Genomic DNA, 24,537 nt, shown 5'->3' with positions numbered 1-24,537 from the left:
AGCAAAATTTCCTTAAAATTACCAATTTAGGGGCAGTAACCCAACAACAAGTTGTCCGATTCAACTGAAAATTTCAGGGCAGATAGATCTTGACCTGATGAACAATTTTACCCCCTTCAGATTTGCTCTCAATGCTTTGGTTTTTGAGTTATAAGCCAAAAACTGCATTTTACACCTATGTTCTATTTTCAGCCATGGCGGCCATCTTGATTTGATAGCCAGGTCACCGGACACATTTTTTAAACTAGATACCCAAAAGATGATTGTGGCCAAGTTTGGATTAATCTGGCCCAGTAGCTTCAGAGGAGAATATTTTTGTAAAAGATAATTAAGATTTACAAAATGGTTTAAAATTGACTATAAAGGGCAATAACTCCTAAAGGGGTCAACTGACCATTTTGGTCACATTGACTTATTTGTAAATCTTACTTTGCTGAACATTATTGCTGTTTACAGTTTATCTCTATCTATAATAATATTCAAGATAATAACCAAAAACAGCAAAATTTCCTTAAAATTACCAATTCAGGGGCAGCAACCCAACAACGGGTTGTTCGATTCATCTACAATTTGAGGGCAGATAGATCTTGACCTGATAAACAATTTTACCTCCGTCAGATTTGCTGTAAATGCTTTGGTTTTTGAGTTATAAGCCAAAAACTGCATTTTACCCCTATGTTCTATTTTTAGCCATGGCGGCCATCTTGGTTGGTTGGCCGGGTCACCGGACACATTTTTTAAACTAAATACCCCAATGATGATTGTGGCCAAGTTTGGTTTAATTTGGCCCAGTAGTTTCAGAGAAGAAGATTTTTGTAAAAATTAACAACGACGACGGACGACGGGCGACGGACGCAAAGTGATGGGAAAAACTCACTTGGCCCTTCGGGCCAGGTGAGCTAAAGATTAACTATAAAGGACAATTACTCCTTGAGGGGTCAATTGACTATATTGGTCATGAAAACTTATTTGTAGATCTTATTTTGCTGAACGTTATTGCAGTTTACAGTTTATCTCTATCTATTATAATATTCAAGATAATAACCAAAAACAGCAAAAATTCCCTAAAATTACCAATTCAGGGGCAGCAACCCAACAACAGGTTGTCGGATTCATCTGAAAATTTGAGGGCGGATAGATCTTGACCTGATAAACAATTTTACCCCATGTCAGATTTGCTCTAAATGCTTTGGTTTTTTTAGTTATATAAGCCAAAAACTGCATTTTACCCCTATGTTCTATTTTTAGCCATTGCGGCCATCTTGGTTGGTTGGCCAGGTCACGGACACATTTTTTAAACTAGCTACCCCAATAATGATTGTGGCCAAGTTTGGTTAAATTTGGCCCTGTAGCTTCAGAGGAGAAGATTTTTGTAAAAGATTACTAATCTTTACGAAAAATGGTTAAAAATTGACTATAAAGGTCAATAACTCCTAAAGGGGTCAACTGACCATTTTGCTCGTGTTGACTTATTTGTAAATCTTACTTTGCTGAACATTATTGCTGTTTTCAGTTTATCTCTATCTATAATAATATTCAAGATAATAACCAAAAACATCAAAATTTCCTTAAAATTACCAATTCAGGGGCAGCAACCCAACAACGGGTTGTCTGATTCATCTGAAAATTTCAGGGCAGATAGATCTTGACCTGATAGATTATTTTACCTCATGTCAGATTTGCTCTAAATGCTTTGGTTTTTGAGTTATAAGCCAAAAACTGCATTTTACCCCTATGTTCTATTTTTAGCCATGGCGGCCATCTTGGTTGGTGGGGCGGGTCACCGGACACAATTTTTAAACACGATACCCTAATAATGATTTTGGCCATGTTTGGTTAAATTTGGCCTTGCAGTTTCAGAGGAGAAGATTTTTGTAAAAGTTAACGACGACGGACGCCGGACGCCGAAATGGTCAGTTGACCCCTTTAGGAGTTATTGCCTTTTATAGTCAATTTTTAACCATTTTTCGTAAATCTTAGTAATCTATTACAAAAATCTTCTCCTCTGAAACTACTGGGCCAAATTAATCCAAACTTGGCCACAATCATCTTTGGGGTATCTAGTTTAAAAAATGTGTGGCGTGACCCGGCCAACCAACCAAGATGGCTGCCATGGCTAAAAATAGAACATAGGGGTGAAATGTAGATTTTGACTTATATCTCTGAAACCAAAGCATTTAGAGCAAATCAGACATGGAATAAAATCGTTCATCAAGTGAAAATCTATCTGCCCTAAAACTTTCAAATGAATCGGACAACGGGTTGTTGGGTTGCTGCCCCGAAATAAGTAATTTGAAGGAAATTTTGCAGATTTTAATTATTATCTTGAATATTATTATAGAAAGAGATATAATGTAATCCGCAATAATGTTCAGCAAAATAAGATCTACAAATAAGTCAACAAGACCAAAATTGTCAATTGACCCCTTAAGGAGTTATTGCTCTTTATAGTCAATTGTTAACAATTTTCATAAATTTTTGTTAATTTTGTAAAGTTTTAGGAAATATTTTCCACTGTAATTACTGGGCCAAGTTCATTATAGATAGAGATAATTGTAGCAACAAGAATATTCAGTAAAGAAAGATCTACAAACACATCAACATCACCAAAACACAATTTTGTCATGAATCCATCTGTGTCCTTTGTTTGATATTCACATAGACCAAGGTGAGCGACACAGGCTTTCTAGTTTTTCCTCTGTAACGTTTCTTTTGTCCAGTGCTTAAGTATATTTGGCTTGTTTCGTGTCGGAGCTTTATAGAATAAAAACAACAAATGCAGAATTACCTATGATTTATTTCTTAATGAGAAGTGTAACCCGACAGCACGAATTTCATAACAAAATTGCTTGTCTCCACCGGGACTCGAACCCGGTACCTCTGTGTTACAAGGCAGTGCGTTAACCGACTGAGCTAAAGAAGTACTTCCTTAGCTCAACCGCTTACGGCTGACTAAGTATTTACCAAATGTTCTAAGGGAAACAATCCCGTCACAATAGCAAATGAATAAATAGTGATTCCGTATCTTTAGAATTTTAGTTTTATTTGATTTTATTCAAAATTTAACTACATATCTAAAAAAAAAAGGTTTACATGACATATATAGAGTCCAATAAATATTATTTATACTTTTATATATATAAAGATTATTACATTGATACAAGTGGATTATTGGATTTATCCAATCGAGATAAATAAATTATCAATTGTCAATTATTATAAATTATCTGAGGCTCGGACTTTAAAATGGATAATTTAACCATCGAGATTGGATAAATCCGATAATCTATGCGTTATTATGTAATAATCTGTTTCTCTAATGATTAAAAGATAAATATCCTTTTTTCTCTAAACCAAAATGCCCTTCGAGTACCTTCCACTCTCCACGAAGTTGTCAATTTGATTAACACCTGTTAGAACATTTTGATCATTTCAGGGAGCTGAGGTTATGACCCTTTGACTCAGCCAATCATCTTCTGAGATCGCAGGCAACCACACGTTGATTAAATTTTTTTTATACAATGGGTTCAGAAAGGGATATATATCCATAGAATTAGAGAAATATATATACATTTCTATACGTCTATTAGAACGGTGGTGTTTCCTTATATAAATATGAAGTGCCATTCGAATGATCTGCCTGATATCTAATCATTACTCTGTTTTTACTTAGTATCTGTCATATAACAACAATACAACATTTTGATGCGTTCATTTTGTTGATGTAGTAAAGTTACAAGATTCAAAACTTTATGTTCCAAAATACAAGTTATAAAGTGATAAACATGAAAATGTACGCATTGTGCTAAGTTTTTTTCTTTCAATGTTAAGAACAGCCGTTCTATATAAATACTTCCCGTTACAAACAGCTACCTTCAAAGTTACGTACGGCTTCTTTTTTTTTTAAGTCGTATTAAACCATTATATCGTTATTTTATCTGCAGAACACTTGTTCTATATACCACACAGACAATTACTAATTTTCTCTATCAACAATGCTTTCGATCAAAAGTATTTGGGAAATATAAAATCTTACTGATACTGCCATCTGCCAAATTGGGCGGTACGTAACAGAATTTATGGATGCCGCTTTACCCCAGTGTCTCTGAAATTGTACTTCAAGATTCCACACTACAAAGGAAAGTATGGGATTGAGTTTAAGGGTTATTGCTTAAAGGGGGGTTTCATTAAGTTGGGGGTGGGTTACAATTTTTTTAAGGATTCCTTTTTTTCAAAATTTTTCAAATTTTGCGAATTTTGAAGTTTCAAGAAGAAATCTTCAATTGCATAAGATCTTTGACCACATTTATTTTGTGAAAAAAAAATTCGATCACAATCCAAATTCAGACAGTATCAAGCTTGAATATTGTGACCTAATTTGCCCCAACCGTTCAGGGTTCGACCACTGCAGTAGTATAAAGCTGTGCCCTTGAGCACCGGGTTTAAATTAGCTCAGCTTGCCCAAAGGTCCATGTTAGCTTTTCACATCAATGTGGCTAGTGTCATGGAGAACTAGACTTTGTAAAAGTAAAATTCCTTTGGAAAGGACCAAGCCAACCAAATTGTCACAAGAGTGCATACACTGATATGTCTTGCTTTCTTTACTAACCATTGATTTTATTTTGATAATCCTAAATATAAAGCTTTACTACAATCATCACATAACCTAAACATAATCTAAGAAATTTATGTTTCTATATTAACTATAAAACATTGTAGTTCCATCAAGTTATATTTTTATTTTCAACAAAAATGCAACTAAATATGTGCCTCATTGTTTTTGAGTACTTTCTCATCAATGGGGGTCATAATTGGGGTACCTCCATGACGAACAACTGTAAAAATTCTTGCCAAATGACGTTTATGGTAATTTTTGGTGTATGATGATAAAATGTACACTTTCTTTTAGACAATATAAACATTAACTGATTTTGACAAATCACTTAATTTTTTTTCTCCAAAAATGCCGGTATGACGAATAGGAGGTTGTTTTTCAATTGTTCCATGAATTGATAGTATTTGATTTTGTCAGTTTAATAAACTTGCCTTGTACTTCAGTTTGTCGGTGGCATTCCAAATTTCCAACCCTGTAACATAGTTGACAACCTTGCAGGATATACTTCATGTATAATTTGTTTATTCTAGTCCTGAATAATCTATATGCATGAGATATTTCCCATTGGTTGTTAAGCAATCAAAAGTGGTTTGAGCTTTGCTCATTGTTGAAGGATTATATGGTAACCTCCATTAATTTCTGGATCATTTGGTATCTCGTGGAAAAAAATCATACCACATCTTTTTTTTCTTATGAAAATCAATCATAGTGTCGAACTAGACACAAGCAAGTTCTGTAATAAGTTGATAAGTAAAATCGTTAAAACAAGGAAAAGTTAAAATGTATTTATTCAGTAATACATCTGAGAAGTCCTTTGGAATGATATGATATATATATATATATGTATATAATATACATTATAAGCAAATATTTACACATAAATTTGTTAATATACAAACATAACCATACATATATAATGGATGCAAATCAAGATATAGTGGTCTGTCTATGGGCTGTTTCAAGATATATAGGGTAGGGTATGGCAGGCACTCAAATTAAATAAATATTGGGGGTTTCATTTGCCTTAGAAATTTTATTTCACAGTTGATCATGTCTTGAAAGAGCCTTTCATGCCACAAGGTTTTAATCTTGGAACAGCCCTAAACATTTAAGATGTGGAATATGTTATTGTCTCCTTAAAATAGTTGTTTATTTAAAGGTACTACCATACACCTGTCTTCCCAAATAAAATTTCTCACAAAGAGATGATCTACAGTAAGGGAGAGATTTATTTATCAAAGCCATGTTGAATATTAAAATAACATCTCACTGGATGGCACGCATACATTTGCTTGAAGATAGATTTTTTTAAAAACATTTGAATGCAGCTAAATAGAATCAGAAATTTATCAATGAAATGAAGTCATTGTAATGTGTGAAAATTATTGTGATCACAGCAATCAGTCGTTAACATTACCTATCCCAAGTATAGTATTCCTGTAATGCTTTGTTATTAAAATCATGGTAGCAAAAATGACCTCAATGTCAACACTTGGTCAGCTACCATTTTTTTAATTTCAAACACAATATGTTGTCACTGACCATTATTCTATTTATTTCCAATATCTTTAAATAGAAAATTGCAGCACTATCTGACAGTGAAAATAGCATTGCTTTAAAAGGCCATATCAAATTGATTGTTGTCCCACAGATTTTCTTTCAAATATAAATTTCAACTCATGAAAGTTTTAGTAATAGATATTTTCCCATAAAAACAATAAATCAATAGCTATTACAACATTTGAATTAAAATTCACTCAATTGAAAACCCAGGAAAAAAACATCTTTTATATTCATTTCATTAAAACCATGAATGTATTAACCTATCTTAATCTTTCAGAAATACAATATCAAAATGTATGTAACTAACATTTTCAGCATCCAATAAAATGGCCATTTCATACACAGATTTAAAAAACAAAAACATAAGAAATTAGTTATCAATCTTAATGAAAATGTACAAATTTGTTATAAATTACAAAATGTATATATGTACACTTTATCCTGAACAATTCTGATTGTCGATCATTGATGAAACTCATAAGATTTTTGGCCCCTTTTGTTTAATATTTTCAGTCAAAATATGAAACTTTTGTTGAGCAAAAGTTAAAGCATTTCTAGTCTAACTTTAGAGAGAACATGACAGGTTTAATATTAACTCATATTAAAATGCATTTATCATTTTGGTTGTTTGATTAACAAGAACTACTTAAATATCGATATAATATGTCTTCACACTTTAGAAAACAAATTTACTAGAACTATTTTCTTATACATGTCCTTTAAATAACAAGAAAATAAAGTTTAAAAATGTCATAAACACCCTTTTATATTCAGAAATAGGAAATTATCACCCAACTTTAATATTTTAAATTGTCTAAACTATCATTGGATACCAGCTTTCTTTTAAAAGATCTAACAATGAAGTAAAAATTGTAAGATTGATTTTTTTTTAAATTAAGATAAAACGACAGAACAACTGAAAATACACTAGTAAATGCTACAACTTAGAGTTCAAGCTACTTCAATAAGTTGACCACATTAAATCTTATTTATAAAAGGGAACTTCAAATTAAATTTCATCCTTAGTTTTAAAAAATAATAAGCAGGGAAAGAGCAGACTTTATGTCAGCCATTCAAGTTACTGTAAGTCAAAGTATTTTGACCATGACCTTGGTATGCTATAACATATTCATAAAAGAATATAAAATTTAGCATGGCGAACTACACTCATTCTATATAATACATTCTTTCGTCACTGACATATTCAAATTATAACACGTTGAAAACATACACTAACGAGCAAACTTTCAAACTAGAAAAAAGGGGGAAAAAATTTCTTTCATCATTATATATTATTAATCGATGAACATCAGTAATATTACAGTAGAGTTGTTCAAGTCTATTAATAGAATTGCACAATTATGTCTAAATTTGTTAAATAAATACATATGGGTCACTTTTAAAAATTGGTCAATTATAGCCATTTAACATAATATATGATAATACATTAACAAAGATAAATAAAGTAACATGAAATTATACAACTAAGTCTGCACTGTTATCCTTTCAATTTTTACTCAATAATAATCAAATTTAGTACAAATAATAATTGGCTAAAACTGGGAGGAAAACAGTGACTTCCTGATTTTTATAAATGATTCTTATTTATATAAAAGACAGTCTATAGAGGATCACAGGAACAAATCTTTCCTCATTATCTTTATATAAATCTTCCATTTCCATGGCAACACAGTTTAATTAAGAATATATATGTTTATAATTAATCCTAAAGTTGACCAAAATGATTATACCATTTTTAAAGTCAATATACTATATTCAACAACGAAATATGTGACTAATTAGAAATAGGTTCCATTTTTTTTCTCCAAATTTATTCAACTAACATTAATGTTTTGAAAAGGATATTAGTTCTACCTAAAAATCCAACACACTGTGTTTTTTTCTGCATTAGTAGTCATTGATGCTATATTTCTTAACCTGCAATTATGTGATATCAAAGAATAATTAGTTTTGAAGCTGTCTGTATTCAAATCTTTTGAATACTAACATCTATACTTTAACAAGAAAGGTTTACAGAATGTCCATAGGCTCCAACAATTAGGAATTCCTTTACATTGATGCAATGATATAGGTTTACAGAAAGTCTATAGGCTCCCAACAATTAGGAATTCCTGTACATTGATGCAGTGATATAATCTTTCTTTCTGTCAGATATACATTTTGACCCATTTATAATGATGTTGTACAAGGATTGACAATGTTATGAAGGAGAGCACCATCACTTCTTGCCATGTCAAGTAATGTAAGCACTTTCTATAAAATGTTTGTTTATCACAGTAAAATCAGTTTATGGACCATCGTGTATGTAACCTTATTGGTAATGCTAACTGGTGTAACCTAGGCAACTACAACTGCTAGGAAGGCCTAAAATAAACAAAGTAAACATTATATAACATGTAACAATTAATCTCTATAGATTCTCATTCATATAGATAGGTGTTTATACTTGATGTCATGTAAGAAGAGAATAAAATAATTTTCAACTTGTTAAGGTGTAATACCACCAAATCATTGTACGTCACATCCTGTTGCATACGAAAGTAGGCCTAAAAAAATATTCCCTTGAATTTGACAGTTGTAGAAAATTAACCCTGCATTTCAATGCACTTAAATTTTTCTGAGTCGTAAATATGTATGTTGGGTGTCTGAAAGCATCATTCTTTTTTTATTTGATGGTCTTATAAAATATTTTGGAACGTTAAGGTTACATAGTTACCAAAGCAGATAACCAGTAAATAACAGTGTAAAAATTGGGTTGTCTACCCTCAGCGGTGGTTACTTTCTTATATGCAATGAAATGTAGTGTGAAATTTTCATTGTATCACTGGAAAGGATTGAACTTTACACATGCAAAGTATTTCTTTGGTTGAAATAAAGGTAAATACTGTACGATTTTTTTAAAAGTGCCAATTTAACAAAGACTAATAGGGAAAAATCAATGGTGGTATTACACCTTAAGGTGTACCTAACAATAAACAAATTGTCTCCACAGGTTGATTCCAGAAATTACCACAGTTGTGTATAGATATCAATAGAGAATTCTGAAATTGTCAAAACTGTGCCTATTTTTTTCTCACAATAATTTCTTTCAATAGCCGGGTCAATAGACTGAGTGCATCAGGTCTTGTTGACTAGATAATTATATAAGCCTATAGATCTAGTAATCTATTTACAACAAGAAATACAAATTTGGCTTAATAAAAGCTTCACTTAAAGTAAAAATCTTTGCTGGATCAATGGTAAATGTCAGCATACCATTACACAATTACAATATTAGTAGTTAAATCCTCCTAATCTTACCTTTTAATTTTATCTACAGCTCGTCTAACATCAACTCCTCCCTGTGATACTGAGGCTAAACGACTTACAACACTCGTTAAAAATTCATCAACAATACCCGGACATGATCTTTCAACCAATTCAAAAGCATTTTTGAGTTCATCTACAGTTTCAGTTCGTTGAACAGGTCTACCGTTGCGTCGGTAATCTTCATAGTATTCTGATTTTAACTGCAATGGCATCAAGATTACTTTTAAAATGACATCAACATAATCAAATTAATCTTTATAAGACCATTCATTAAATGTGTTCCAGAAAAATTGGTGACATTATCCAATCAAAATGAATGTTACAAACAATGATGCATTAGAATGTGTGTCTGCTTAACAAAAATCCTATAGAAGCTCTGTTTTATGCACCAAAAATGATGTCATCCTATTGCATCAAATGTAAATCAATTGGTATATAGTGGTATCCAGATATTTTCTGCTGAAACACATTTTTTAATTTATACTTTTTTTAATACTTTGTCTAATTCATACGTTTTTTTGCATTGTGCAATATATTGATTACTATCAGTCTCCTGGTCATGGTTAACCTTCAGTGCTAATCCTAAAAGACTTCTAGTAAGCCATGTCAGTGTAAATTAACTCTTTTTCACATACATACAACTTTAAACCTTTCATAATTAGGAAAAAATTAAATCATTTTTCTACCCCAACTACCCATTATAGACAGGGTAGTTTTTTTGTTGTTTTTGATAAAGAGTTTTTCCCAAAATGCAGTTCTGATAATCTACTGATATAGCCATAAAACAGATTAAGAAGTATAACAAAAGACTTACTGAAGAAAGTAAAGGTACTACTGTGTTAGAAAGACTGGAAGACTGTCGCGGTATATCAATCATAGATGTTGGTCGCCCTGGACCTGGGGGCTGGGGAGCTGGCTGGCGACTTTGCTACAATGTACAAAAACATATCTTTAATTTTACTTCGTCTTCCATTTAAACATTCCCCTGAAGCTGAAACAATTGTCAAAACTGACAAAACATGCTGCTGAAAGAATGTTATAATTCATTTGTAGAAATACATGTACAACATCAAATACAACATAATTATTTCATTCCTTACAATATTAATGCATCATCATTTTCTCTGATCTGAAATGTTGTCAAAAGTTATACTTTGAAAAGCTATCAAAAATCCTAATTACTGTAAATTCAGAAATGATTGTGTGCATTTGTTATTGTGATTTTGTCATTTTAGACTAAAATGCGATTTTTATTTTTGCAATATTGAGAGAAATCCTGTTTAATCCATATAAAGAAATTTAAAATGAGAGTTTAAATTATTGCAGTTATAACTCTGTTGCATTTTTTCGCAATAATAAAAACATCCCAATAATTTCTGAATGTGCAGTACCATTATCAAATGTTTTAAACACAAAATTCACCTGAAATAAATCAGTGGCATAGCTATGTTTATAAATTGTTGCAAATTCTTTTGAAAAGAAAAATTTGCCTGTCAAAAATTAATTTTTCATTGTAAAAAAACAGTATAACATAACATGACAACATCAACAAGTTTTGAAGCTAATGGGAAATAGAGAAAAATACATAAAATAAAACATTAACAAAATAAATCTTCAATATCAGATGTAAGTAGCATGCTAGTATTCATGCACAGATCCCATTATTTAGAAATAATCTACACTAAATCTAAAGATATAATAGTTATTATGTTTTTATCACACATATTTCATACTATTGGTAAGTAACATTTCATACAAGTAAAACTTGGGAATCCTTAATACTAACCCTTTTGAATAACTTTCAAATAGTTAAAAAAAAAAATTCTGTACGAGTTCCATTTTTTTTTTTTTTTGCTATACTATATAGTCAGATGAATTTAAACTGAAACAAACATATTTTTTCTTCATAAACCATGGCCTTACCTTCAAAATCTTAAAATTATACATAATTAGATGACATTAATAAAGACAACTACATAAACAAGCAACAATTGTTAAATAAAACAGGACCTTGCCTCAATAATTGCTCTGAAAAGGTAGCCCTTTTCACAAAAAATCTTAAGTATAAAATTAATCTTACGATAAAAATATTAAGTTGACTTTAGATTTACGATAAATTTTACACGTGAGATTTTAGTGAAAAGGGCTACTGGAGTTCATGTAGAACACATGATGTTCTCTTCATAAACAGTGAACAACACCTGGTATAAAGTAAAGAGAAATGCTGTTTTGATAACATATAATCATGCTTACAACAAAATCCATCTTCATTTTGAAGATATTAAAATAAATGAAAAATGTGTCCATTTAACACAGGTGCCCCTGCTTGTAAAAATACGGCAAATTCTGCAATTTTTCTATTTACAAAGGAACATAACTCAAAAACTGTTTTTGGTGGTGATAAACATTGTGTAGAACTTTCAAAACATTTGGCTAACTAAAGTTGGAGTGCAGAAACTGCAATTTTGCCAATTTCTCCATTAATAAAGGGACATAACTTATGGACAGTAAAGGTGACTCCACCCAAATTCAAACTTAATCACTGTTTGTTGAATAAGTTTTATAATATTTGGATGAGGCAAACTAAACTTTTGAGTGTGGATACAGCATATTAAGCATTTTTTTTTCCATTTTAAAGGGACACAATTGGAGCTGTGAAAATGACATCACCCAAATTCAAACTTGATCTAAGTTTGGTGGTAATCAGTATGGTTTGTTAGATTCATAACTTATTGTTGAGACAAACTTAAGTTAAAGAACGCAAACTTATTTTCTGACATAGAGATAATGGTCCAAACGGAACAGGGTAAAACTTAAAGCCCCATCCTCTGTGGTGGGGTCATAAAAAATAAAACTTTTCATATTTCACCTGTCTCATAAAATGTTCAAAATAAAATACTAAATAAATACATAGTAATAAAAAATAAGTGGTCATGGACTATTTAAACACATCTTTTATATGACCCAGGAACACTTACAGAAGCTTTTTATGGATTGGCAAATACTTATTTTTAAAAAGAACCTAGGTGAAAGCTGAATCATTTATTGATTATACTGTAATCAAATATAACAAACAAAATAGTTCACAGCTTCTAACCAGCATAAATCCCAGTAGACAAGTCTTCCTGTCAAAGTATTTTAGGTGTTTATAAAGCAGACTTCTAAACAGCATTAATCCCAGTAGACAAATCTTCCTGTCAAAGTATTTTAGGTGTTTATAAAGCATTAATCCCAGTAGACAAGTCTTCCTGTCAAAGTATTTTAGGTGTTTATAAAGCAGACTTCTAAACAGCATTAATCCCAGTAGACAAATCTTCCTGTCAAAGTATTTTAGGTGTTTATAAAGCATTAATCCCAGTAGACAAGTCTTCCTGTCAAAGTATTTTAGGTGTTTATAAAGCAGACTTCTAAACAGCATTAATCCCAGTAGACAAATCTTCCTGTCAAAGTATTTTAGGTGTTTATAAAGCATTAATCCCAGTAGACAAGTCTTCCTGTCAAAGTATTTTAGGTGTTTATAAAGCAGACTTCTAAACAGCATTAATCCCAGTAGACAAATCTTCCTGTCAAAGTATTTTAGGTGTTTATAAAGCAGACTTCTAACCAGCATTAAATCCCAGTAGACAAGTCTTCCTGTCAAAGTATTTTAGGTGTTTATAAAGCAGACTTCTAACCAGCATTAAATCCCAGTAGACAAGTCTTCCTGTCAAAGTATTTTAGGTGTTTATAAAGCAGACTTCTAACCAGCATTAATCCCAGTAGACAAGTCTTCCTGTCAAAGTATTTTAGGTGTTTATAAAGCAGACTTCTAACCAGCATTAAATCCCAGTAGACAAGTCTTCCTGTCAAAGTATTTTAGGTGTTTATAAAGCAGACTTCTAACCAGCATTAATCCCAGTAGACAAGTCTTCCTGTCAAAGTATTTTAGGTGTTTATAAAGCAGACTTCTAACCAGCATTAAATCCCAGTAGACAAGTCTTCCTGTCAAAGTATTTTAGGTGTTTATAAAGCAGACTTCTAACCAGCATTAATCCCAGTAGACAAGTCTTCCTGTCAAAGTATTTTAGGTGTTTATAAAGCAGACTTCTAACCAGCATTAAATCCCAGTAGACAAGTCTTCCTGTCAAAGTATTTTAGGTGTTTATAAAGCAGACTTCTAACCAGCATTAATCCCAGTAGACAAGTCTTCCTGTCAAAGTATTTTAGGTGTTTATAAAGCAGACTTCTAACCAGCATTAAATCCCAGTAGACAAGTCTTCCTGTCAAAGTATTTTAGGTGTTTATAAAGCAGACTTCTAACCAGCATTAATCCCAGTAGACAAGTCTTCCTGTCAAAGTATTTTAGGTGTTTATAAAGCAGACTTCTAACCAGCATTAAATCCCAGTAGACAAGTCTTCCTGTCAAAGTATTTTAGGTGTTTATAAAGCAGACTTCTAACCAGCATTAAATCCCAGTAGACAAGTCTTCCTGTCAAAGTATTTTAGGTGTTTATAAAGCAGACTTCTAACCAGCATTAAATCCCAGTAGACAAGTCTTCCTGTCAAAGTATTTTAGGTGTTTATAAAGCAGACTTCTAACCAGCATTAATCCCAGTAGACAAGTCTTCCTGTCAAAGTATTTTAGGTGTTTATAAAGCATTAATCCCAGTAGACAAGTCTTCCTGTCAAAGTATTTGAGGTGTTTATAAAGCAGACTTCTAAACAGCAATAAATCCCAGTAGACAAGTCTTCCTGTCAAAGTGTTTTAGGTGTTTATAAAGCAGATTTCTAACCAAAATTAATCACAGTAGACAAGTCTTCCTGTCAAAGTATTTTAGGTGTAGACTATTAAGTCTTCTTGTCAAAGTATTTTAGGTGTAGAATATTAAGTCTTCCTGTCAAAGTATTTTAGGTGTAGAATATTAAGTCTTCCTGTCAAAGTATTTTAGATGTAGACTATTAAGTCTTCCTGTCAAAGTATTTTAGGTGTAGACTATTAAGTCTACTTGTCAAAGTATTTTAGGTGTAGACTATAGTCTTCCTGTCAAAAGTATTTTAGGTGTTTAAAAAGCAGATTACAACCATAATATACAATTATTTAAGTTCCTGTTTATAAAGCAGAATACAGCTACCATGGTAAAATTAGTTTAGTCCCTGTCTCAGTAGTTTATATGCTTATACAACATTTCATTTGACCAAATATAAGCCCAGACTTTAAAAATAAAATCCCCCCCTCCCCTCATAATTGCTGTACTTATTGTTATATTCACAGACTAAACATGCAAAACAATGATTACATCTACCATAAAATACATCCCAGACTTAAGTGAGCAAGCTATTATGTACTAAACATGCACCCTTTACTAGATGAACTTTTTTTTAGCTCTGATGCAAAAATTTCAAGCTTCAAGAAAAGGTTTGTTAAGATTTGAATTTATATTGCTACACCTACAAATAGGATGAAACTAGCAAAGTTTTTACATGATTTTTTCAGGAGTCAAAAACCTTGAAAGAGCTCTAAAAACTTTGATAACTTTCATTTCTAGTTCATCTAACCAAGGTGTTAGTTATATTATATCATATAAAATATACATTTTTTTAGAAATGTGTAAGAGAATAGAATAGATTGTTATATCAAGAGGCGAAACAAAGGAAGGACTCACATGTCTAAATTGTACAATATCAGGGCCCCTGTTTACCCCATATGGTTTTGGCGGTATATTTGCAGGTATATCATACTGAGATTTAGGACGTGATGATGGCTAAATAAAGATAGAAATGTGACATAACTAAAATGTATATACAGACGTGACATATATATCTACTTTTATCTTGTGTTCGTAAGAAACGACTAAGGACCTTTGTATACATAATCTAAATATCCCCATTAAGTCAAGACCAAGGATATTCTGGAAACATTCTTTTGAAGTAAACATTATTCTAAATGAACCTATTAAATTGATTTTTTCAAAGAATTTCATGAAATATATTTTAAATTAACTTTAAAATCCATTCATAACTGGTATTTATTCTTACTACAGTTTACAGTTGTGTTGTACAACATGGTATTTTTTTCTTCAAACTTTAACCCTTTACACATTTCAAATTATTAGTAAACCACTAATTTAAATCTTCACACAGTTAATATAATCGTCTTTGAATAAATTCACATAATTAATAACCAAATCTGTTAATAAATCATTATTTTAATGAAGTTTCACACAATTAATAGTCAAATCCACTTCAACACATATCAGGGTTAATTCCTTAACCTTTCACACAATGGAATATTGGATGTAAGACAAGAGACTTACTCGATTGACATGATTAGATGGGTTTGCGGCAGGATACGCAGGGTAATATGAAGATGGAGGTTGTGCATCGTCAGAGTGACTACGTTGGTGAATGGGTGCGCCCTGTAAATACCAAGCAAACACATAATATTCTACTGTCAAGCAACAACAGCAAGCAACTAAAGAGAAAAATAATCATTACACATACATACTATCATTTAATCATTACACATACATACTATCTTTTAGAAATAATCATAACAATAGGCATACATACTTTGATACGGAAAAAATCATTACAAATAGGCATATAAAATATGATTTAGAAATAATCATTACAATAGCTGAATAGGCATACATACTTTGATTTAGAAATAATCATTACACATAGGCATATAATATGATTTAGAAAATAATCAACAAACATACAGTCAGACATGTACATATAACTTTGATTTAGAACAGAAAACACCTAAAAAGAAACCGGTCAAGTTCCCTAATTATATATAGTACCTAACACTACAGGGAGATAACTCTGTAAAGTCAGCTAAACGTTTTGATTATGTTGTGTTGTAAATGGAATATTAAGCTTCTCAATGATCAAAATTGGTGTTTGTCAAACTGCTATATAACCAGTGTAATTTTTTCTGACCAAAACGGTTGGTTCAAAATTTTTGAAATTTTTATATTTTTGTTTAAGGGTCAAAGTAAATACTTTGTCAAAATTTTATAAAAATTAAACGAGCCAAATTAATTTTAGTGAAAGTGTTGGGTACCACCTTAAAATGAAATAAATCCATTGACTGTAAAGTATATATAACGAGCCAAATTAATTTTAGTGAAAGTGTTGGGTACCACCTTAAAATGAAATAAATCCATTGACTGTAAAGTATATATAGATTTATCTTACAAATAAAATAAGTTTCATTACTTTGACGAACTCGACGAACTCAAAGTAGGAAAGAAAATACAATTACACACAATGATGATATAGGTTTCCTTGTATTATTTTGTGTATAATACTATAACCTTAAATATTTTTATATTTTGGCAGATTTTTTAAAGTTAGATAAGGATACTAAATAAAATAAGTTTAATTCCTCCATATTCATTTTAACTGGTTATGTCAAGTTTAATAAATTTTGATGTACAAAAAGTTGATTAAAAGTGTCTATCACAAAAAAAAACCAGAAAAAATATCATAAACCAATCGACGTGCCTAATACAAAACAATGACAAGATTGTTGATTACAGTGACGTCCCTTGGACAGTATTATATAGAAGACTTTAAGTGATTTGTTATTTATAGATAATTACATAAATGTTCCATAACTCTGAAAGACAAACCCCAAAACTTTAAAATAATCACAAGATGTTTTCCCCTCTCCTAACGTGAATATGCAAATATGATCAATGTTATAAAACTTTAGACAGTATTGTAAAAGAAGAATTATTTCTACCTTTAGTCGGCATTGTAAAAGAAGAATTATTTCTACCTTTAGTCGGCATTGTAAAAGAAGAATTATTTCTACCTTTTGGAGGATTCACTACATTGGAACAACATGAGAGGATTTCACAAATTCATACCAACCATCTGTTTTGTATAGGCAAGGCAGAGGCCCTGTTCAGGAGTGGTAAAAAAACCAAAACAAGTTGAAACCAAGTTATTTTGCGTGAAATAAATGAAATAATAAATTTCAATTTTGAACTGAATTTAATTGATACCAAGTGACCTCAATTACTTACAACATTTAAAAAAAGACATGCTTAAAACTGAAGAAATGGTTGGCACACAATGATATGGTCAATCACATTCGTGAACATGAAAACAATGCCTTCTATCATGCTGAAAATACAACTATCAAAATCAATGGTGTCATACGTTTAGTAAGAACTTGAGATTCAGAATATGAAAGAGAGGTTAAAGTGAAGCTATAGTTGATATAACAATGCAAAATTTTAGTACTATATATAGAAACACCACCAAAGCCTTGAAAGAATTGACTTACATCTTTACGGTCACTTAAAACTGGAGCTGATTCTGTACGTCCCATTAATGGTCCTTGTGAACTTATATGTCCAATTATTTGTCCCTGAGGAGGAGGACCTCTCTGTCAGAGACATTTACAAAATGTCAATCATTTTATACATATGTTATATGTTTTTCTTCAAATGATTCTTTTACAAAATATATTTCAAAATCACAGTAATTCTCAAATTAACTTCACTTTTTTCATTTATTTTAACAGACCACTAACAGGGTTAGTTTCTTCTCTATTTCACAGTATTGTCTTCTCCCTAACTCATGTTGGCATCAGCGTGCCCTTATCCTATAATGTTTACCCTGATCCTATCAGGTATAGTTCTCTTAAGGTTTTATTATTAAATCTTGTTAATCCTGATAAGCTTAATTTCAGCAGCGATTTGTTATATGTAAATTTCTTGTAAGCCCAGATTCTTTATCATTTAAATCAGGTGAAAAACTACCTACACCATTATTTCTAATCTAATATATCAAGCAAAGTGAGAGATTTAGAAATTTTTACCAAATTTCCCAAAAGCAAAGAAATTAAAGGTGTCTTTTACTAATTGAAACTAAACATATTACAAAATAAAAAGGGTTAGAAGGTTATTAAAACATCAATCTTCCTCCCCCATAATCAACAGGGTTAAAGGTCAAAAGGTTAGCTTGTGAAGATTATAGGTTAACTTACAGCTGGGTGATTATATGGTTGACTATCCGGTATTCTCTCCTGTTTTCTAGGACCAATATTGTAATTCTGTAACACAAAGAATCATGCAGTCTCGAGTCACATGCAATGTACAGATTATTCAGATTTCTTTCAGGGGGTCAAAATGTTTGATCGCTGTATTTTTGTATCAAAAGAAGATGCAATGTTTGCACTTTTGGTTTTTATGACACAAGTGTATTTCTTTTTCTTTTTTGGACAGATAGCATTTATTTATAGGATAAAAAACACTTTAATGCATGGTTATTGAAAAATTTAAAAGTGAATATTTGACCTGAAAAAATTATTAAAAAAGGTTCTGTTTATTTGCATGAATATCTAATATGCAATTTAAGGAGATATTATATGTCCCTATGTAAGGCAATATATTGGCCATACGTGAAGTAAATAAACAGCAATAAAGATTATCAATCTCACTACAATTTCTGAAATAAACATTTAATACAACAAACAAGCATATCATGTACAGAAAGCTATACCTGAAAAAGCCATTTTTCATTTAGAAAACATGAAAAAATATAAAAATAAGAAGATATGGTATAATTGTTAATGAGACAACTCTCCACCAACCACATAACATAGAAGTGAACAACTATGAAGAAAGAATGTTATTTGCTACCAAATTACTCACTGGAGGTCCTTTGAGATAAGAGATGAGCAATACTATATAAATGGTTAGTTTTACTAGCCCAGGGGTCGAAAGTAGCTGTCCGGTACCAGTAGAATGTGCGTCGGACCAGTAGATTTTGTCAGCTGGTGGTCCGGCGGACCAGTAGAAATTTGTCGATAAAAATCACTGATTGCATCAAATTTCAAATTGGATTCTGTACGTGCTCATGAGCAATCAGAACAGCACAAAAAATCTACGGCAATAAATGACAGGAATCAAAGGTAGGGAAAATTCCTGTCTAATTTATGTAAACGAAAGCATCAAAATAAAATTAAACATCTATCATTTATATTAGTGTTTGTCAAAGGAATGTCATTTTTGCAGGACCAGTAGATTTGGAGCCCGACCAGTAGAGTTTTCAGACTGGCCATTACACAAAAGAGCTTAAATTTGACTCCTGCTAGCAGCCACTTAATTCAGAAGAAACTTCTGGGTTTTTTTTAATTTATCTTTTATGTGTTTGTATCTAGTTTACTTAACTAAATGGTAGCCTGATCATATCAAATTATTTGGGTTTTTATTAAGCTTATCATACTTTATACAAAATAAACCAAAATATTCTTCTGATGACTTCTGCTGAAAAAAATGCTCAACATATTAATCTAACTTGCTACCCTATGACTAAGCTTTCAGCATTGAATTACACAAGAACTAATATTCATTGGTTTGTTGGAGAATCAAGTGTGATTTGATGTGTTTAATGTCCGAGAACCATTAGCATAGATTAAAAGTAGTTCATGCAAAACCTCCAGTTTTAAAGTAAACAAAATGTGAGATACAAATAATAAGTTTCAAATTTTTATGAAAATGCAAGAAAAAAAAGCTTTCAAATATTTATGTGAAACATTTGCTGTACACATGACAGAAATAGTTATAAAATTCCTCCAAATTTAGTGAAATACATCAAATACAGTGACACCAACACCAGGAATACTATATCTAGCTCAAACTTTATACTAGGGATAATCTTATCCTACACACTATCTAATATCTATGTTACTGTAATTGAGAGTACATGACAAACTAAACACTGCAACATAAAAGCTATGAATTTTGATATCTCAACTACAGTAAACGGAAAGCAAGGTGTAAGTAAATATCTGACCAACACGCCACACTACACTCCACACCACAGGACTTACATTTGTATCATCATGCATGTTGGGGGGAGCCGGAGGGGCAGGGCGTTTCTGTTGATTCTGTAAAATTCAATATAATTTTGCTACCGCTCAAATGGCTCACAAATTAAATTAACTTTTCTAAACAGGAGTATGTCTCATTATAATATTTTTTGCTGTTCAAAGTATTGTTTATTGTTCAGTCAAAATAAACTTTTATTTGTAATCTGAATTTTAGAAAAAATATTGTAACAGTTTGAGTAAAAATGTTATGACTGTTTGATCCTGCTACATTTTTTTTTTGTTTTCATTTAGAACATATCCAACTCATTCAGATTGCAATAAAACAAAACAAATTTTATTTCTAAAGCAATAACATATATATATATTTATAATTAAAGACGCAAAATCAATGAGGCCTTAAAAAATCGAAATCAGGCTCATATGTTGAGTAAAATTCTGACACACATTTGATGTACATGTATAATTGCTTAGCAACTGATTATCCGCCAGTTGAAAAATAAGGAGATATGGTATGATTCCCAATGAGAACTATCCACCAAAACTCAAATGAAGTGGATGTACTTTCAATATATTTGTTATTAGAACAGACATGCAACATTCAACATAAAAAGCAGTTAATGTTTACAACCAGTTATAACCAGTTCCATGCATCCATCACCATCTTAAAGCTTCACATATTGTTACAAGACACAATACTAAAATCTTTAAATTCAGTCAAAGAAAATTAAATAAGCAAAAAAAAAAAAAAAGTATCAGAAATAACATGATAAATCTTTCGAATTGTTTAGAATTATGTTTTATTGGGTCAATTCCTAATAAAAAGCATTAGTTTTTAGAAAGACAATGTTACACAAAACATGTTTTAATAAAAATTTAATATGCATAAAAACCTCTTCAACATCAACATTATTATTAATGACAACATGTAACATATACCAATTTTCTCTGTTTATAACCAAGGGTGCTCTTGTTATATTTCAATCTTATAAATTCATCTTATATTAAATCCATGTCTTTAAATTACATTCATTTATTTCCTTTAAATAACAATAAATTTCCATTGCATGCATGGTTTTTAGATCAAATTTCAGCAGCTAAACTTCAAATATTTCTTGCCATACTCTATCACAATTGAGTTATTGGTATTTCAAATTGTAGTATGTATTTCAACCCCATAAAATAGACTGCTTATATACCTCAAGATTTTCTATATGCCTCCAAGCAATTGTTTTCTTGTGACATGTTGTTTGAACTCTTGTATTTACCTGATCCGGCATCTTATCTCCATTCTGTAACTGTTTCTTTAAATCTTGATCTGCTTGTCTGATCGTCATTATCCAGTCTGTATCCACATTGGCTTCATCTTCTTCATCTCTATTCAATAACAAAAACACACATTCATTTTTTTCCCCCTGAATGTTGAATCTTTAAAAAATTAATCATATTTACTACTCCACATTATAAACCACTAATTAAATAAACAAAATCCCTTACCAAAGAATAATGTCATCTCAGTAAAAAAAATCTTCTTGAAGAAAAAATAATGACCCCCCCCCCCCCCCTTCCCAAAAAAAAAAAATTGGGGAAAAAAATATCCCCCATAGCTTTTGCCCCCTAAAAAAAACAAAAAAAATTGGGAAAAACATATCCCCATAGCTTTTGACTCCCCCCACCACTTTTTGAGTAATTACCCCAAAAGGAACCTTGTGGTACAATTTCAGAAAGATCCGTAGACTTACACACAAGTTATTGTCATGATTGTGGTGAAACTATACAAATGCTTGTTTTTGACCCTTTGTTCCTAAAATGTTGGTACATAACCCCGAAAATTAATCACAACGTCCCTTTTGTTGTATTGAACCTTCTGGTAATATTTCATAGAGATCCATACACTTAACCAGATGCTCGACAGGGTGCAGCTTCATACGAGTTTGAACCCTGAACAGTTGGGGCAAGATGGACACAACATTCAAGCTTGATACAGCTCTGAATTTGGATTGTGATTAAATAGTTGACACAACATACGTTTCTGACACAGAATGAATGTGGTCTAAGAACTTAAACTTAAAAACGTAAAAATTTTAAATTGGACATTTAACTATTATGGTCCAATATCCAAAATCTAAATACATGGTTAGATTCAGCATATATAAAAGAACCCCATATATTAAATTTTTGTTGAAATCAAACAAAGTTTAATTTTGGACCCTGATTTGGACCAACTTGAAAACTGGGCCTATAATCAAACCCTTTGGGCCCCTAAATCCTAATTCCATGTACATGGTGCGAAAACCAAGAAAAAAGCTTATTTGGGCCCCTTTTTGGCCCCTAATTCCAAAACTGTTGGGACCAAAACCTCCAAAATCAATCTCAACCTTCCTGTTATGGTCATAAACCTTGTGTTTAAATTTCATAGATTTCTATTTACTTTTACTAAAGTTAGAGTGCGAAAACCAAATGTCTTCTGACGACGACGACTACAGTGCTAACGTGATACCAATATACAACCAAAAAATTTTCAATTTTTGCGGTCGTATAAAAACAGTATAACATAACATGACAACATCAACAAGTTATTGTCCCGAATGTGTCTTCAGATTATGAAAATACTGACGACAAACGACTTTATTGCACCATATGACACAGAAAATTTTAAAATGAAGCTGTTACTAAGTACTATTTAATAATAAACATACGGTTCACTTTCATCGCTGTCAGAATCACCATTGTTTTTTGGTTCAGACTTCCATCGTTTGTAACGGTCTATTAAATCTTGAAGATATGTTGTCCTTCTCGCTCTTAGTATAAATTTATGTTTTAATAAATCTTTGGCACTTGGTCGCTATTAAATAAAAGCTCATGTTAACGAAACTGGAATTGTGAAATAACTTTCAGTAACATTAGATTATTTTTAGCTGTTTCCTTGTTTAATGTATCATTTTGCAATTGATGTGATAATTCAGTTATAAGTCAGGAGTAAAACCTATTTTGTCCTTTTTAACCATGTGGATGTTATACCCTGGAAGCCTATATTTAGTTGGTTTGCTATATTTCTTGTATCATTTTCATTAATAATGTAATTTGTTTTTTAAAGGTTTCATATTTTCTAGTTTTAGTTCTTGTTGTGTAGCTCTTTTTACACTCCATTCTGAGACAAATTTAAGCTGACATATCTTGTTTCCTTGTAGACATGTTCCTTTTCTTTTTGTAATTATAAGAATATGCCAAGATGTTTAGTTTACTTCAACATTTGTTGCTACAGCATGTGGCTTAACACTTTCTTTTAGGTTTTGAAAGTTTTGAAAATAAAACAATTCTTATAAAATATAAATATGCAGAATCAATTATATAAGTTAAATACTAAATGAAATAATTCTTATGTACTTACATTTGCAGGCTCTTTATTTAAACAAAGCTCTACAAATTCTCTGAAAAACTTTGAGTAGTTCCCCGTGAGTTGAGGAGGAGGATTTTTTGGAATGAGAAATAATACCCGCATTGGATGAAGTTCTGAGTTTGGAGGTTCTCCCTTCGCTAATTCTATAGCAGTTATACCTAAACTCCATATATCAGCCTGAAATTAAAATCTCTCAATATAATTTATAGCAGTTACACATAAAACTCCATATGGCAGCCTGAAATTAAAATCTCTCAATATAATTATATAGCAGTTACACCTAAAACTCCATATAGCAACCTGAAATTAAAATCTCAGAGTCTCAATATAATTATATAGAAATTAAAACCTCTCATTATAATTTGGACATTATCAAATATTTTAATTTTCTAACAAATAATATCATGTTCATGTTTCAGATATCTGATTGTGTGGGTATTATTATATATGTGTATATGTTTTTACAAAGTCTGAATTTCAGTTGTCCAATATGTCAGCATTTTGATGATACAACATGAACAGACTTATGATTACTGTAATCATATTACTAGACTGATTTAAAAATAATGAGATGTGGTGCTACTGTACTACCATTGTCAATTAGCAAAACATATACTGTGCATTCAGCTGTAAAGAAACAAAACATAAATAAATGTGTTCAATGGAGAAAATCAATCTTCTTCTTGAGACAATACACAAAAAAATAATAATAAGCAATAAAAAACACACTGAATAAATTTGTAGAAGCTCCTTGTTTGGGACATACTCATATGAATATGACAGGGTTTAATATCTTCT

General features: G+C 31.2%; 1 protein-coding gene and 1 long non-coding RNA gene across 25 annotated transcripts in view; one reads left to right on the top strand and one right to left on the bottom strand.

The window, feature by feature from the left end:
* Positions 1 to 5,385: 5,385 nt before the first annotated feature.
* The window catches only part of LOC139514696 (serine/threonine-protein kinase 26-like), a 38,395-nt gene continuing 19,243 nt past the window's right edge, over positions 5,386 to 24,537 (bottom strand). For 3 of the 24 annotated variants that reach the window (XM_071304202.1, XM_071304203.1, XM_071304205.1), the window contains exons 5-15: positions 23,731 to 23,916; positions 23,039 to 23,184; positions 21,608 to 21,716; positions 20,343 to 20,399; positions 18,495 to 18,560; positions 17,790 to 17,891; positions 15,802 to 15,903; positions 15,151 to 15,249; positions 10,323 to 10,436; positions 9,500 to 9,708; positions 5,386 to 8,563 (exon numbers count right to left, since the gene is read on the bottom strand). In XM_071304202.1, coding sequence (XP_071160303.1) covers positions 8,554 to 8,563; positions 9,500 to 9,708; positions 10,323 to 10,436; positions 15,151 to 15,249; positions 15,802 to 15,903; positions 17,790 to 17,891; positions 18,495 to 18,560; positions 20,343 to 20,399; positions 21,608 to 21,716; positions 23,039 to 23,184; positions 23,731 to 23,916 — 1,200 coding nt within the window. In that variant the 3' untranslated portion in view covers positions 5,386 to 8,553. The remainder of the gene's footprint in view (positions 8,564 to 9,499; positions 9,709 to 10,322; positions 10,437 to 15,150; positions 15,250 to 15,801; positions 15,904 to 17,789; positions 17,892 to 18,494; positions 18,561 to 20,342; positions 20,400 to 21,607; positions 21,717 to 23,038; positions 23,185 to 23,730; positions 23,917 to 24,537) is intronic. The other 21 variants (XM_071304211.1, XM_071304212.1, XM_071304218.1 and 18 more) reach the window with 12 other exon arrangements.
* On the top strand, positions 8,560 to 10,433 carry LOC139514699 (uncharacterized). The gene is made up of 2 exons (XR_011662662.1): positions 8,560 to 8,691; positions 9,159 to 10,433. It is a non-coding gene; the product is annotated as an uncharacterized lncRNA (long non-coding RNA).

Source organism: Mytilus edulis, chromosome 3, assembly GCF_963676685.1.
Source record: "Mytilus edulis chromosome 3, xbMytEdul2.2, whole genome shotgun sequence".
In the NCBI taxonomy this organism is placed as follows: domain Eukaryota; kingdom Metazoa; phylum Mollusca; class Bivalvia; order Mytilida; family Mytilidae; genus Mytilus; species Mytilus edulis.
This window is presented reverse-complemented; position numbering and strand designations above follow the sequence as displayed.